Below are 13,389 nucleotides of genomic sequence, written 5' to 3' on the forward strand. Positions count from 1 at the left end.
CGGATCGCGGCGACACATGACGGGCAGTGCAGGTTGCCCAAGAGGTAGGACGTTAGGGTCGTTTGAGAAGGCGCCATTGTTTGACTGCGCGGTGGCTCCACGCCTGTGCTATGCGTGAGAGTGTTTGCTGGAGGTCACAGACGAGCCCCCGGTAGGGCAGGATCGTACGGGGGGAAGAGGAAGAGGTCGGGGCGGCAACGTGTGGTGCAGGCGTGGACGAGGTTGTTTGGAATGCAACGTGTAAACAGACGAGGCCGGATGCAAGAACTGTGTGTGGGTGTTGCTGATGGGAAGAGTTAGGCAAGTACCAGATGTTTTGGACTAGATTGCAAGGAAAGTCGATGGATGATAGACAGAGTTGTGCCATGTCAGAGCTTTATATTAGAAAGGACTTGTGACACTGGTTTGGTAATTGAGTGAATATGGCCGGCCGTTCGATGACGAACCCACACTAAAATCCGCACAAATATCGCAACACGCTTGGCTTGGGGTATCCAGCCGCACTGCAGGCGAGCGGCGACACGGCATGGTAGATGAATCGTGAAATTTAATGGTGTCGGATTAATCGATCATCTGTCACTTTATTTTATATTTGGATTTTTTGGGCGATTTTGTTGCCGCGGCAGCTTGTTACCCGGCCCATCGCAGCCGGTACTCGCATCTGGGAGATCTGGTGGCGATCTAGAGTTTTAGACAAAATAAAATCGACCCCGAATTAAATAGCAGGGAATAACTACCTAAGTTAGGTGCGTTCCGGACGAATGAACGGTTGGTGGGGCTGAATGCTTGTTGCGCGATTTGTGCGTAGGATTTGCCCCTGCTTGCCTGCATGTCGGTACATTCATCTGATGCAAGCCACGAAAGAACAAAAGAGCGAATACCGCGCGATTCTTGAACATTCTGGCCGCATCGTCACATGTCACATCATCTTCCCCAGATCACGTGCCCTACCAGCCTGATTCTCACAAGCGTTCTAGCACCGGCGAAGACAGAGAAAATGATACTATATTTCTATTCGTCATTAGCGCATATGAATATGCGTCTATGCTATTATAGATGCCGTCTTGTGTACCGGTCAATGCCTCCAACTTGCAAATGTACATGCATATATATACAAGGTTTGTACAAAAGTTTGCGTGCTCTTCTCAATCATGATATAAATCAACCCGTCCGTCGCAAATCAAATCAAAATATGCAAGCTATACCTTTTTATACCTTATTAAATCCAATCCACAACTGATAGTAGAACTGCACCGAGAAGCGCCGTGATATGCAAGGCCAGAGGGGGACTTCCTCGCCTAGCCGAATTCTTTGGCGTAGCCGTGGCCGTGTACGCACCCGTCAAAGTTGCGCTTGATGTTGCGGTAGTTGCAGTCTTGGTGGGTGTCGCTGTATTGGTCATCAGTGGCCAATCTGTCGAGGAAGAATAGAGGATGCCATTGATGACAACCCCGGCGCCACTCGCCGCTAGTTGTTGCGCATCCTTGTCGCATGTGTCTCGAAATGCACGTATATAACAGACAGTGTCCTGCATCTGGGGCAACTTGGCCGTCGTCGTCGAGTTGGCCGGACCAGACGTGCCGTATGTGCTGTTGTTGATGGACTGGCCGGTCGAGACTGATGTCCCTGTCATGAGGCGAGAAAATATTTGGAATGCCGTCTCGGGTTGATACGAGGCAACCGAGTGTCCAGATTGGTAGACACGACTGAAGGATAGATTGCCAAACTGGCGGACCTCGCCACCAATGTATGAACTGTTAACGATAATGGGTGAGTATCCTGCTGCTGGAAACTGCGTGACATATTGACCACCAGCTTCTTTGGCAACCGCGAGTGAGACAGCTTCGCCACCAAACCAGTGACAGATGTAGTCTCTATCACCATAAATGAAGCCGATACGGACTCCTTGGTTGAGGAGCTTAGCTATGCGCGGAATGACCTGGCCTCTGGAAAGGTCGCCCGTAGCGTCAAAGGCGAAATAGACTGCATTGCTATTCATGGTATAATTGACCGGCGAGCCGATGGCAGAGAGAACAGAGGCTTGGTTCAGGTAGTCGATGAATCGGTACGACGGAAATGGATCCGTCACTGGTGCAGAGAGGTCATAGGCACTTCTTCCGGCAGCATAGTAGGGCAAGTCAACGTCGTTGCATACAGAATTGGCTCTCTGGCAAGCTGAATTAACGCCATCGATGGTGCCAGTGCCGTTGCTGTCAAATGAGGCCGAAAGGCTGGCACATCGTCTCAACCTCTCAGCGCATCCGCCAGCCGAGGTAAATTTGTCCGTGTAAAACTTGGCCTCCTCGTCGCGATAGGCTTTGAAGCCATACGTGTTGGCAGTGGCGAATTTGGGGGACAGAGCCTGCTGGATCTCCTGATCGACGCAGCCATTGACAATACCAAGAGAGATGAGATGGACCTCACGCGTTGAATTTGTTTTGGCGGGTGTGGCTTGGCGAATCTGGTTCTGTTGCTCCCAGATATCGGCAAATATGGGGCCATAACGACCACCGTAGCTTTCGGCAAAGAGATTGATGGACACAGGTTGAGGTGCCGGTGGCAGATGTTGGGGAAAGGTGCCGAGGAAGCCCTGCATCATGTGCCAGACAGCAAAGGCGGCCTTTTCAGTCGTATTGGCGGTGGACTGTTGGTTCATTGAGGCAAAGGTGCCGTTGGCAATAGACCACGGAATTTTCGTACTTTCGTCAGAGTATGGCGGGATAGACACGGTGCCGTTGGGAAACATCATGGTGCCTTTGGAAGGAAAGTCGTATGAGAAGCCAACCTGATTGGGCTGGTCGATGAAGATGATGTTGGAGCCACGGTCCCAGCCCCAATCCCTAGCAACAGTATCGTATGTGTTGAGACCCTTTTCGACAACATCGCAGGGCCCATTGCCTGTGAAGAAGCCATACATGGAGCTGGAGCCCGGGCCTCCGTTGAGCCATATGGTGAGCTTGTCCGTCTTTTCACGTGCCTCGACAAACCAGAAGAAGAGGTTGGTGGGGAAGTCGCCGGGCACGCTGACCCAGCCCGTGTACTGCTTCTGCGAAGGAAAAGCAGTCTTACAGGCGCCACTGGGCTCCTTGTAGGCGACGGTGACGTTGCTGTTGGCGGGTGATTTGACAATGGTGAAATTGCGGCTGTGATACTCTTGGTTGACGAATTGGGCACTTGCGGTGGCAGCGAGAAGCAACAGCCTCGAGAGCAGCGGCACCATGGTAGGGAAGCGAAGCGAGTGTGAGTTGGCAAGAAAATTTGGTCCAATGCAATAGGCAGTTGATGTGCCCGCGCAGATGACGGCGCGTTGGGGATGCGGGCGACAAAGCAAGCTACGGCGCGTGCCGTTGTTGCAGAAGCTTAGCACGGGCTACACCAGTTCAAGAGGGCGTCATTTGTGACGAGCAGAAGCGACAGAAGAAGCCAAGAGAAGGGCGGCAAAGTGAGGCGATGAAGCGAAAGCAAGGCAGATGGTGTACGAATTTGACGTGATGAAAGCAAGGGAATTCCGTGCTGCCAAAGGAAGGGGAAGAAAAACGGCGAGGCAGGTAGGAAGAAGCTTGGAGCTGACGCAGCTCTGGGCGGTGGCAGACCTCGTGTGTGGCTGACAGGGGGGGGGCTGTTCCTTGGCCAGGAACTGATAGTGCTGTACCTTGCCAAAAACAGGCCTGGAACAACGGCGATGGCGGGCCGGCGGAGTTTGACACTGCGGGGGACGGCGAGCCTATTTTGTTAGCGGTGTTCCAGCACAGCCTCACCCAGCTCGTACATCACATGTACTTGCCTACCTACAGTGGTGTAGGTAGTTAGGTAGTTATCATCATCTATCATTGGGCATCTCGGCCAACCCAGTCCTTCTTCCGCTTCAACAAGCCGGCAGCGATGCGAATACATGGAGCAATTCCGGCCATCTTGTACTCCCCCCCGCCGCCGACAGTTCGGAGCAGTCTCGGAGCCACGCACCAGGGCTGTTGTGCGACCTGCGATGACCATCTCTGTTATCTCTGCTGCCCTCCATCCCCTTGATCCCCGACCCAAGCACGTCGTCTCGACATTTCACCGTCCATGTTTCAGACTTCAAGCCTGCGCAAACAGACGCCATTCGCTCCGCATCGCCGGATTTCTTCGACTCTAATAACGCCACAAATGCGTTGCGGCGGATAGAATTGAGTTTTTTTTTTGCTCTGCACTAGTGCCTGTCGTTGATGTAATCTTTTCCCCGCGGCCTCAAAATGAGGGGAGCGTAGATCGGCATTGACAATTGTTCAGCCGAGCACCACACTCGCATGACTGATGATGAGCAACGAAAAGGGAAACTCGCATGACGGACGATGAGCAACGAAAAGCGGAAACCCAAACAACTATATACTACTATGTTAATGCGCCATGCGGTCCCTGTCACGCTGATTTTGTACATGTGTGTCGTTGATACAAAAGACAGTAACTTGATCAAAGCTGCCATGTCTTCCCCTCCAGCGGCCCGAATTCCTTTGCCGCAAACCCCCATGCCTATTACTCGTTTCGTCGCACGGCGAAAAAGTAATTGCCCACCTTTTCGCTACCGCGAACCTCCTTCCACCCCAACCCCGGCACGTAGACCACACCCATGACCTTGGGGCTGTTCCAGCCCTTGCCTGCAAAGAAGCCCCGCAGCTCGTCCTCGTTGATGTACTTGCTCCAGTCGTGGGTGCCGGGGGGCACAATGCGCAGGAGATCTTCGGCGACGAGGTTCGTCGTGAACCAGCTTGTCCACGTGCGCGCAATGGTGCTCATGACCAGCCACCCTCCCGGCCGCACAAACGGCTGCACGCGGTCGAGGAACGCGCCCGGCTCATCAATGTGCTCAATCACCTCAAACAGCGAGACAATATCATAGGGCCGCTCGGGCACGGCGAGATTCTCAATCGACGTCAGCTGGTACTCGAGCTTTCCGCGCAGGGCCGGGTCGCGCTTGGCGTGCGCCTGGGCGACGGCGAGGACGGACGGCGTCGGGTCAATGGCCGTGACGTGCGCCGTCGTGGGTAGGCGGGCGGCGCTCTCGGCAAAGATGCCGCCGCCGCAGCCAATGTCGAGGTATCGGAGCTTCTCTGCGGGCGCGTCGCTGCCGGCTCGGCAGGCGCGGATAAAGTCGTGGCGGAGGGGGTTCATGAGGTGCAGCAGCCGCGAGGAGCCGTGCGGCGACCACCAGTCGGCAGCGAGGGCGGTAAAGTGTTCCACCTCGCTGGGGTTGACCGAGGAGAATTCGCTGTGCCATCGGCGCTGCTGCGTCGAGGCGGCCGGGAGGCGTGGTGAGGGTGCTGCTTGTTGTGTCGAGGCGCGTCGGGGTTGTGATTGCGCCGTCGTGAGCAGACATCGTCCGAGGCGGGCGGCCGGTTGCCGTAAGGCGGTGTGCGCCATGGCGCTGTGGGATGCACACAGACAAGTGGGCGAGAGGGATTGGTTATTGAGAGCCGGGTGAAGAGTTGTCGTTGTGGTAGAAGAAGATATTCCAAGCGACTGGGCCAGCTTTTTTTTGGAGTTGGCTGTCCCCACAATACCGGCAGCGTTCCGAATGGCCAAGGCTCTGTAATGTACTACGAATAAGCCTACCTAGCCAGCGATGCGACATTCCCAGTAATAAAATAAAAAATATTGAGATGAGAGTGGCAGGTGTAGCCTACGTGTGAAGTCGTAATTGCACTGTTGCTCTACGACAATGTGATGCTGGATTCCGAGCCGAGCTCGACAAATGGGGTTGTTGCCGCTGGGTTGACTGGTTCTCTTACAGAATCAGACGACTTGAGAAGAAAATGAAAGAAGAAGCGGGCGTCCTTCATTCGGGTTGCTTGTATGGAGGTCCAGAGTCGGGCGGCCGAGCAAACAGGTGGTCGTGATGAGATGATGGATTGCTGGGCAGCGAGAGACGCGGGCCGCGGCATCTTGTTGGAGAGGGTCCGCCTCGGTTGGGGTCGGCCGGCCGTTTGTGGTGTAATAAATTCTGGTAGGTACAAATACCTCTGCTGACAATTCATGACCAACCCTGCGTCAACCATGGTGGAAATTGACAAACATTTTGGTGGGTTGTATTGAGAATCATGTAGATTTTTGGTGTTTTTTTTTGTAATCAAGCAGTCCAGCACACTCACAATTCCGAAATGGATTATTGTACAATACCGAAGTAGGTGATCTAATAACTACCTAGTATAGGTACCTCAGTGTGTGACATAGAGTACATCGCGGTTGCCACCAACACCTGCAAAGGACTGCTCCGGAAGCAAACATGCCTCGTCGCAACTTATCTGTCTACTCTCAATTTTATCCTTCTTGACTCATTTCACCAGCTCGCGACATACAATAAACCGTCCTCCTCTGCGTTGGCTGACACATGCCAGACTTCCATTAGCTTCCACTACAACCCACCATCCCCCAACACGGTAATAGTACATAACACTCCAAAGTACTCCAAAAGCAGCTTTGTCGGTACAGCCACCACTGCGAGGCCGCCGCCGTCTCCGGAGGGGCCGAGTCATGAACAAAGCCGAGCGCCAATACCTGCCCAAAGGGAACCCTCGCTCCTCCGACCCGGGGAGGCTATAAGCTTTTGCGACCCCCGTCCGCATTTCACGCTGCCCTTGGCTCCCTCCTCACTTCTCCAACAATTGATACCCCTTGGCTCTACTCCATCATCCCGTTGCGCGATACTCACGAGCACCAACTTGCACCTACACACGACTCTTCACAAGTCTTTTACTATTATTTTAGGAAAGTGGGGAAAGACGAACCGACAAGGCGAAAAATCTCCAATTCCGACACATTACACACATTACACACATTACACGACACGTTTTCCCGCAAACCACCACGGAAAGGTCCGAACCCCCAAAAACGGGGTCTAGCCACTGTTAAGCTTCGTCCGCGCTGCCGAACAAACCCCGTCCTCTTTATATAGGTTGGCTGCCTCTGCTGTCCCCCTCCCCCCCCCGCCGACTTTGCAGAAAATATACTCGAATCCAAGCCGCTGCCCATCATGCCCTCCTCGACCATTCCCTCCGATCAATTCGACAGCATTCCCTCGTGCATTGAGGCTTTCCGTTCGTACCACCCCGCCGACATGTGATACCCCTCATTCCGCGCACCCACGTACTGACCTTCCACCCGCGACGCAGGCAATGGCGAGTTCCTCCTTGTCCTCGACGATCCCGGCCGTGAAAACGAAGGCGACCTAATCATCGCCGCCCAGGATGTCACGACTGAGCAGATGGGCTGGATGATCCGCCACTCCTCCGGCTACGTCTGCGTGCCAATGCCCGCCGATCGTGCCACCGCTCTAAATCTCCCGCCTATGGTTGCCAACACGCAGGACCCGCGCGGCACCGCCTACACTGTCTCGGTTGACGCCGAGCACCCACTCACCACCACCGGCATCAGCGCCCACGATCGCGCTCTCTCCTGCCGCACCCTCGCCGACCCCAAGTCCACCCCCGCTAACCTGCGCCGTCCGGGCCACGTCCTGCCCTTGCGCTCCGTCGCCGGCGGCGTCCGCGCGCGCAACGGCCACACCGAGGCGGCCACAGAACTCTGTCGCCTCGCCGGAAAGGAGCCCGTCGCCGCTATCTGCGAGATTGTCGACGATACTGACGACGTCCCCGGCCAGGCCATCTTGCCCGGCGCCAAGATGATGACGGGTGAGGGCTGCATCCGCTTTGCCCGCAAGTGGAACATCAAGGTCTGCACCATTGCCGACCTCGTCATCCACGTCGAAAAGACCGAGGGCAAGCTGTCTACTAATGGCTCCTCTTAAGCCTACTGACCCAGTGAGTGAACGAGTAACAAAGCAGACGGCAGATAGATGCCGGGTATGCCGTTATCGGTTCAAGCACGCGGTTGAACTGTCCAAGTAATATAGAGAGAAAAAAATAGCAAAACCACACAAGAAACAAGCAGACATTCTTCACATATTGTTGTTATTAGCATTGTCATGTATGAAAAGGAAAATGGGACTGGCTCTTATTACAGGCATCGGCACACGCACCTCGATGACCCATGATTTACACTCTACGTTGGTTATCTCCCATGTTGTTTTCCTTTTTGATTTATTTAGAGCCTTGATTTCTTTACTGAAACCTATCCTTTCCATATTATAAAGTGCGCCGTTCCCAATGCTTTTTGAGGCTGTGATCCTCCATGTACAAAGTTCGCTGTCTAAGCAAATTTGCGATTACCTCACCCTATTCCATATCTAAAAAGGGTATATTCGCTTCATTCAAAAACACATGTATCGTAGACCGTCTCCAACGCTACTTCTTCTACGCCATAAAGTCGTCCTCGATGCTAGCGCCGCTCAGAGAGTCGCCGCCCTCCTCCACGTGCGCCGCCTGCCCGTCACCCACCACGTCCTCCGTCTCCTCGACCACACGCGGGCGGTTCGAGCGCACTCTAACCCTCACGTCGCCGTCGACGCCGTCGAGGCGGAGTGTCTGCGTGGTGGTGCAACCGCCAGCGGGCGCCTGTAGGTTGGGCGCGGGGCTGGCGCGGTTGAGCTGCCGGATAAAGTCACTGGCCTCGTCGCAGCCGTCGAGAAGCCACTTGAGGCAGATGGTGACGCGCTCCTTGGCGTACGGATTATGGTCGTCGTAGGCGGTGCTGCTCAGCAGCGGGCCGATGCCGTTGTAGCGCACCATTTGCGTCTGCACCACGGGGTTGCCGGGGCTGTGCCGGTCCGGCGGCGGCTGCAGAAGTGTCGCGAGGATGATGAATATTTGGCTCTTGACGCCCGCCCATGGGAACTTGTGCGCGGGCTCCTGCATGGGTGGCGAGGCGGCGGCGGCGGTGGCGGCGGCGGGTACAGCCTCACCTCCCATGGCGTACGGCCGCTCAACCATAGGGTCGACGGCGCCGTTTCGTTTCGGCACATATACGAGAGGTTTTCTGGGTACAGCGGCTTCGAGGCCACTCAGAACGGTGACGAGGTCGTAGACGGCCTCCCACTCAATTAGCTTGAGCCGCATCTCAGGCATCTCGGCTACCGTTTTCAGTAATTCTAGGTACTGGGCGAGCCCATCCTTGGCACGCTCCATGTCCCACGTGTCCACTGGGAACTCCGAAGCGTCAGCCTTGCCTTCACGTATCTGCGCCTGCAGGTGCAGGAGCGCCGCGCACTCGGGCACGATGCGGCGGCGGAACGAGCTGAAGAAGAAGTGTACGAGTTTGAGATCGCGCAGATTGTCCCGTCCTTCCCCGGCCGCCGCGTCTCTGGCCAGGGAGCCACTTACGGTGCGCCCACCAAGCATATCGTTAACGAGACGCAGCAGCACCGTCTGCGCGGGCGAGATGATGTCCTTGGAAATGCGGAGCGAGTTCCAAGCATAAGGAATGAGTGCGTTGCGATGAATTGCGTCGACAATTTGCGAAGTAACTTGGTAAATCAAGCTTTCCTCGTCCTTATCCCAGACAGCAATAAAGACCAAGAGCTCGCGTAACAGACTTTTGCCACAATCCAGCGCCAAAAACATCCTGCAACGAGTCCTCTGTAAGTTTTCACCGGCTTGTGTAGTCCCTGACCCGGAACTATCAAAAATACATGACTTGACAATCATATGAAGTGCTTCAATTTGCTTCGGATCTAAAATGTTGGGGACCTCGGTGAGCAAGCCGGTTAGCGGACCATCTCCATATGATTCGTCGTCGTCTGCCTCATCATCATCCAACATGTCATCTGCATAGTCGTGGGCATAGTCGTGATCATGGTGGTGGCAATGTCGATGGAGATCGCACTCATTCTCATAGTCATGATCATGGTCATGCTGGTGGTCGTGAACATGATCATGTTCATGCCCACTATAACAATCATGGTTATGCTCATGCTCGTGTTCGTTCTCATGACTATGTTCATGGTCGTGCTCGTGATCATGCTCGTGATCATGCTCGTGATCATGCTCGTGATCATGCTCGTGCTCAGGCTCATCAGACTCATAATCGTCGTGGTGATATTGATGACAGTTGGGGCAATGGTCGTGCTCCGATGTATCATCTTCCGCTCCGTCGGGCGGTAGTGAGTTATCGTCGTGGTAAGAATGAGAATATCTGTGTATCAAATTCGTTTTGCAGTGCTCCGTAGTCAACTGCGCTGATTCGACAGAGGGCACGCCGACGATCCATTCTTCGTAGTTGGGGTCTCGTGATTTCAGCCACCAAGTATCGATCTCTCTTGATACTCTCCCATAAGCGCGATCTTGTTCGAACCTGTCTGTTTCCTCCAGCTTCCACACGGACTGAATCTTTTCCTCGCTAGTCTCATTGGTTGGAACATTCAGGGAGCTCTCGGGAAGCCAATTCCACGCAAGTGGTCGGAGGGGAGCTAGGTCGCCAGGCGGTTTGCCAGCGTGGTTTTTGGCGTAATCCCGTAGTAGCTGGCGAGCGGTATCGCACATTTTAGAATTTCGGTCCAGCCAATGCTGCACCTGTTGCTTCGCCACTCCAGGACGAAAGCCGGTGCAGTCAGCAGAAACAGAGTCATCGTGGCCAGTCAGAGCGCCATCATCGTCGAAGAGAACGTCAAACCAAAACGACATTTTGTTGCGATCATGTTTGGCGGTCCAGTTATGAGCTTGCTGCAGTGAAGTTACAAGTAGCTTCTTGTCTAAAGAGGGTATGCGAAATTAGCCGCGAGTTCAAGTGCACGATGTCTGTGAGGTGCCTACATAATTCCGTAATTTCGGCCAGCCTCAGTCGGTCTGTCTCGTCTAGAATTTCTCCGTCATATCCTTTGCTAGTGACATTGACACAAAGTATAATGGTCTGATAAACCATTTGGTCAAAATGCACAGCAGCGCAGATATCTTGAGGGACTTGAGGCTCCGCGTTCACGAGCAAGTTTCTCGAGATGTGCATGAGCTTAGTGAGAACGGAAAGGTCATTCTTGATGCTGTCGTAGTTCATGACAATTAAGGCCGTGCTCTCATGCGGACTGACGCCCTTATCGGGGTCATTGAGGCTAGATAGGGGACCGACGGAGCGCGCCGTCAGAGTCGGGATAGAAGCAGCAAGGATCCTGGTGAGCCAGATCCAGATCTCAACATTGCGGGACAGCGTCTCTCTGTGCAAGGAGTCAGCAAGACGTATGCCGCACATGGCCGCACATGGCCGCACACGCACTCACCTCACTCTTCGAAGCGTGTGCGTCTTTTCCAACGTCTTTGAAATCATAGTAGTGATCCTGGCCGCCGTTTTCGGGCCCATTGGTGGCGACTGTGTAAAGTGGCCTTCGAGGCATATCAAAGCTGCGGAGAAGACACGTTCCTCGATGGTCTCGGCATTTCCCTCGACGCCAATATCAAGCGCCGGCTCCACGCTTTCCTTTTCGCTCGCCATCTTGTCGCCAGGGTGGCATTCGTCAGTCTATAGCAGCAGGCGCACGAGCGAAGCGGGCTCCTGGTCTGGTCTGGTCGGTGTGTTTGCAGCGTCAGCCAAAAAAATTTGAGAGACCCCGCAAAAGAAGCTGGTGGTATTATTAGATGCCCGTTGCATACTTAACTAGTGGTTTGTAAGCGAGTATTGCCGTAGCAAGACAGCAATAAAAGTAGAAATGACAAGAGCTGCCGCATACTAATGGCATGCACAGAAGCGATTCGGAATATCCTTCAAGGCAGAATTGATATGACGGGAGTGTTTTTTTTTTGTGATAGTATTGGGTTTAAAATGTGTTATCGTCGCACAGCAGGTGCTAGCCAGATCTGGAGCTCCAAACCGACAGGCAGCAACCACACCCCTGTCCAAGTCTGGGAATATGATGGAAAATTGTATACCAATATTTGTACACTAAAAAGGCCAGATGCTGGACTCCAATCAATTCTACACGAGTGCTTTGTAGTTGCCTGGCTAGTCATCAAGGGAGGTATGACGTGATGGGCATCGATACCGCGGTCTGCCCCTCCTCCTCTGTAGCCTTGGTGGGGTCAATTTTTTTTGGGAAGCTTCCTGCTCAACGAAAGTCGCGCTTCGAGATAACTCTTACATCCTCATTTGCCAAGTACGAGTTGATAGAGCCGGTTGCTCGTTTTGGAAGTTGAAATTCTATCCCCAAGGCGTCTACATCATTATCTGCACCATGGCTAGCCTTCCTACGACCTTTGACAGTGAGTCCACGGATGATCTCGACCCCGCCATCAACAAGCTTCACTACCTTCCTGCTCGCTGACCTAACATTCCTCCCTTCTAGAGCCCGTCCACATTGCCGTCATTGGCGGCACTGGCCTGGGCCAACTCGAAGGCTACACTCCAATCGCCGCCCTCAATCCCGATACGCCGTGGGGCAAGCCCGCCTCGCCCATTCACATCCTCTCCCACGGCGACATCAACATCGCCTTCCTCGCTCGTCATGGCCTCCACCATCAGTTTGCGCCGCATGAGGTGCCTAACCGTGCTAATATTGCTGCCCTCCGCAGCATTGGCGTACGCAGCGTCGTCGCCTTCTCCGCTGTCGGCTCCCTGCAGGAGGATATCAAGCCGATGGACTTTGTCCTCCCCGACCAGGTCATCGACCGTACCAAGGGCATCCGACCCTTTACATTTTACGAGGGTGGCGTTGTTGGACACGTCGGGTTTGCTGATCCTTTTGACAAGAAGCTGGCTGATCTCGTCAAAACTTGTGCTGCTTCCATGGAGGGTGACGGTGTTGTCCTGCACGACAAAGGCACTCTGATCTGCATGGGTACGTGCACCATGCATCCTGGTTTGCTGTATACAACAACAAACGTGGTCTTACTTGAAATGGAAGAAATACTGATTACCGTATTGTGCAGAGGGCCCTCAATTCTCTACCCGCGCAGAATCGCACATGTACCGCTCCTGGGGCGGCTCTGTCATCAACATGTCGACCCTGCCCGAAGCTAAGCTTGCCCGCGAGGCTGAGCTCTCTTACCAGGTTATCTGCATGGCCACCGACTACGACTGCTGGCGCTCGATGGAGGATGTCAACGTCGAAATGGTTATCAAGTACATGCAAGCGAACAGTAAGAACGCCAAGCGATTGGTCGGTGCCGTCTTGGATCAGCTGTCAAAGCCCGAGCACAAGAGTCTCGCCACCGCCGCTCACTGGGTTGGATCTGTAGAAGGCGCCATCAAGTTCATGACCAAGCCTGAGGGTCGGAGCGAGCAGGGCAAGAAGAACGTCGAGTACTTGTTCCCTACATTCTGGGCATAGGTGCGACAGGCGAAGCCGATGCAAAATGGTGGGGTTCACCTGCACCCCCCGAAAAGTTTCCGTTTATAATTTCCCTTGAATATAACACGTATCTTTTGACGATGAATTGTTGTCCATCGGTCACTACCAGAGCAGACAATTCGCTCCGCCGTGGGACACAACATGTCCTGTACAGGCCGATGACGGACTATCGATATAGAGATTTTTAT

The 13,389-nt window shown here is 54.0% G+C and overlaps 5 protein-coding genes across 5 annotated transcripts; 2 read left to right on the plus strand and 3 right to left on the minus strand.

The window, feature by feature from the left end:
* Positions 1–1,219: 1,219 nt before the first annotated feature.
* Positions 1,220–3,220, minus strand: CCM_04501 (carboxypeptidase S1; the record flags this gene model as incomplete). Its single annotated transcript, XM_006669649.1, has 1 exon — positions 1,220–3,220. The coding sequence occupies one exon, from the start codon at positions 3,218–3,220 to the stop codon at positions 1,220–1,222; it is 2,001 nt and encodes a 666-aa protein (XP_006669712.1).
* A 1,292-nt stretch (positions 3,221–4,512) lies between these two features.
* CCM_04502 (hexaprenyldihydroxybenzoate methyltransferase) lies at positions 4,513–5,397 on the minus strand (the record flags this gene model as incomplete). The annotated part of the gene is made up of 1 exon (XM_006669650.1): positions 4,513–5,397. One exon carries the CDS (start codon positions 5,395–5,397, stop codon positions 4,513–4,515), a length of 885 nt encoding a protein of 294 aa, XP_006669713.1.
* A 1,609-nt stretch (positions 5,398–7,006) lies between these two features.
* CCM_04503 (3,4-dihydroxy-2-butanone 4-phosphate synthase) lies at positions 7,007–7,780 on the plus strand (the record flags this gene model as incomplete). Its single annotated transcript, XM_006669651.1, has 2 exons — positions 7,007–7,070; positions 7,146–7,780. The coding sequence occupies 2 exons, from the start codon at positions 7,007–7,009 to the stop codon at positions 7,778–7,780; spliced, it is 699 nt and encodes a 232-aa protein (XP_006669714.1).
* Positions 7,781–8,285: 505 nt separating this feature from the next.
* On the minus strand, positions 8,286–11,349 carry CCM_04504 (essential cytoplasmic protein Ctr86, putative; the record flags this gene model as incomplete). Its single annotated transcript, XM_006669652.1, has 3 exons — positions 8,286–10,618; positions 10,680–11,074; positions 11,138–11,349. The coding sequence occupies 3 exons, from the start codon at positions 11,347–11,349 to the stop codon at positions 8,286–8,288; spliced, it is 2,940 nt and encodes a 979-aa protein (XP_006669715.1).
* Positions 11,350–12,085: 736 nt separating this feature from the next.
* Positions 12,086–13,180, plus strand: CCM_04505 (Purine nucleoside phosphorylase; the record flags this gene model as incomplete). Its single annotated transcript, XM_006669653.1, has 3 exons — positions 12,086–12,113; positions 12,197–12,688; positions 12,780–13,180. The coding sequence occupies 3 exons, from the start codon at positions 12,086–12,088 to the stop codon at positions 13,178–13,180; spliced, it is 921 nt and encodes a 306-aa protein (XP_006669716.1).
* Between the last annotated feature and the right edge of the window lie 209 nt (positions 13,181–13,389).

Source organism: Cordyceps militaris, assembly GCF_000225605.1.
Source record: "Cordyceps militaris CM01 unplaced genomic scaffold CCM_S00003, whole genome shotgun sequence".
NCBI lineage: Eukaryota > Fungi > Ascomycota > Sordariomycetes > Hypocreales > Cordycipitaceae > Cordyceps > Cordyceps militaris.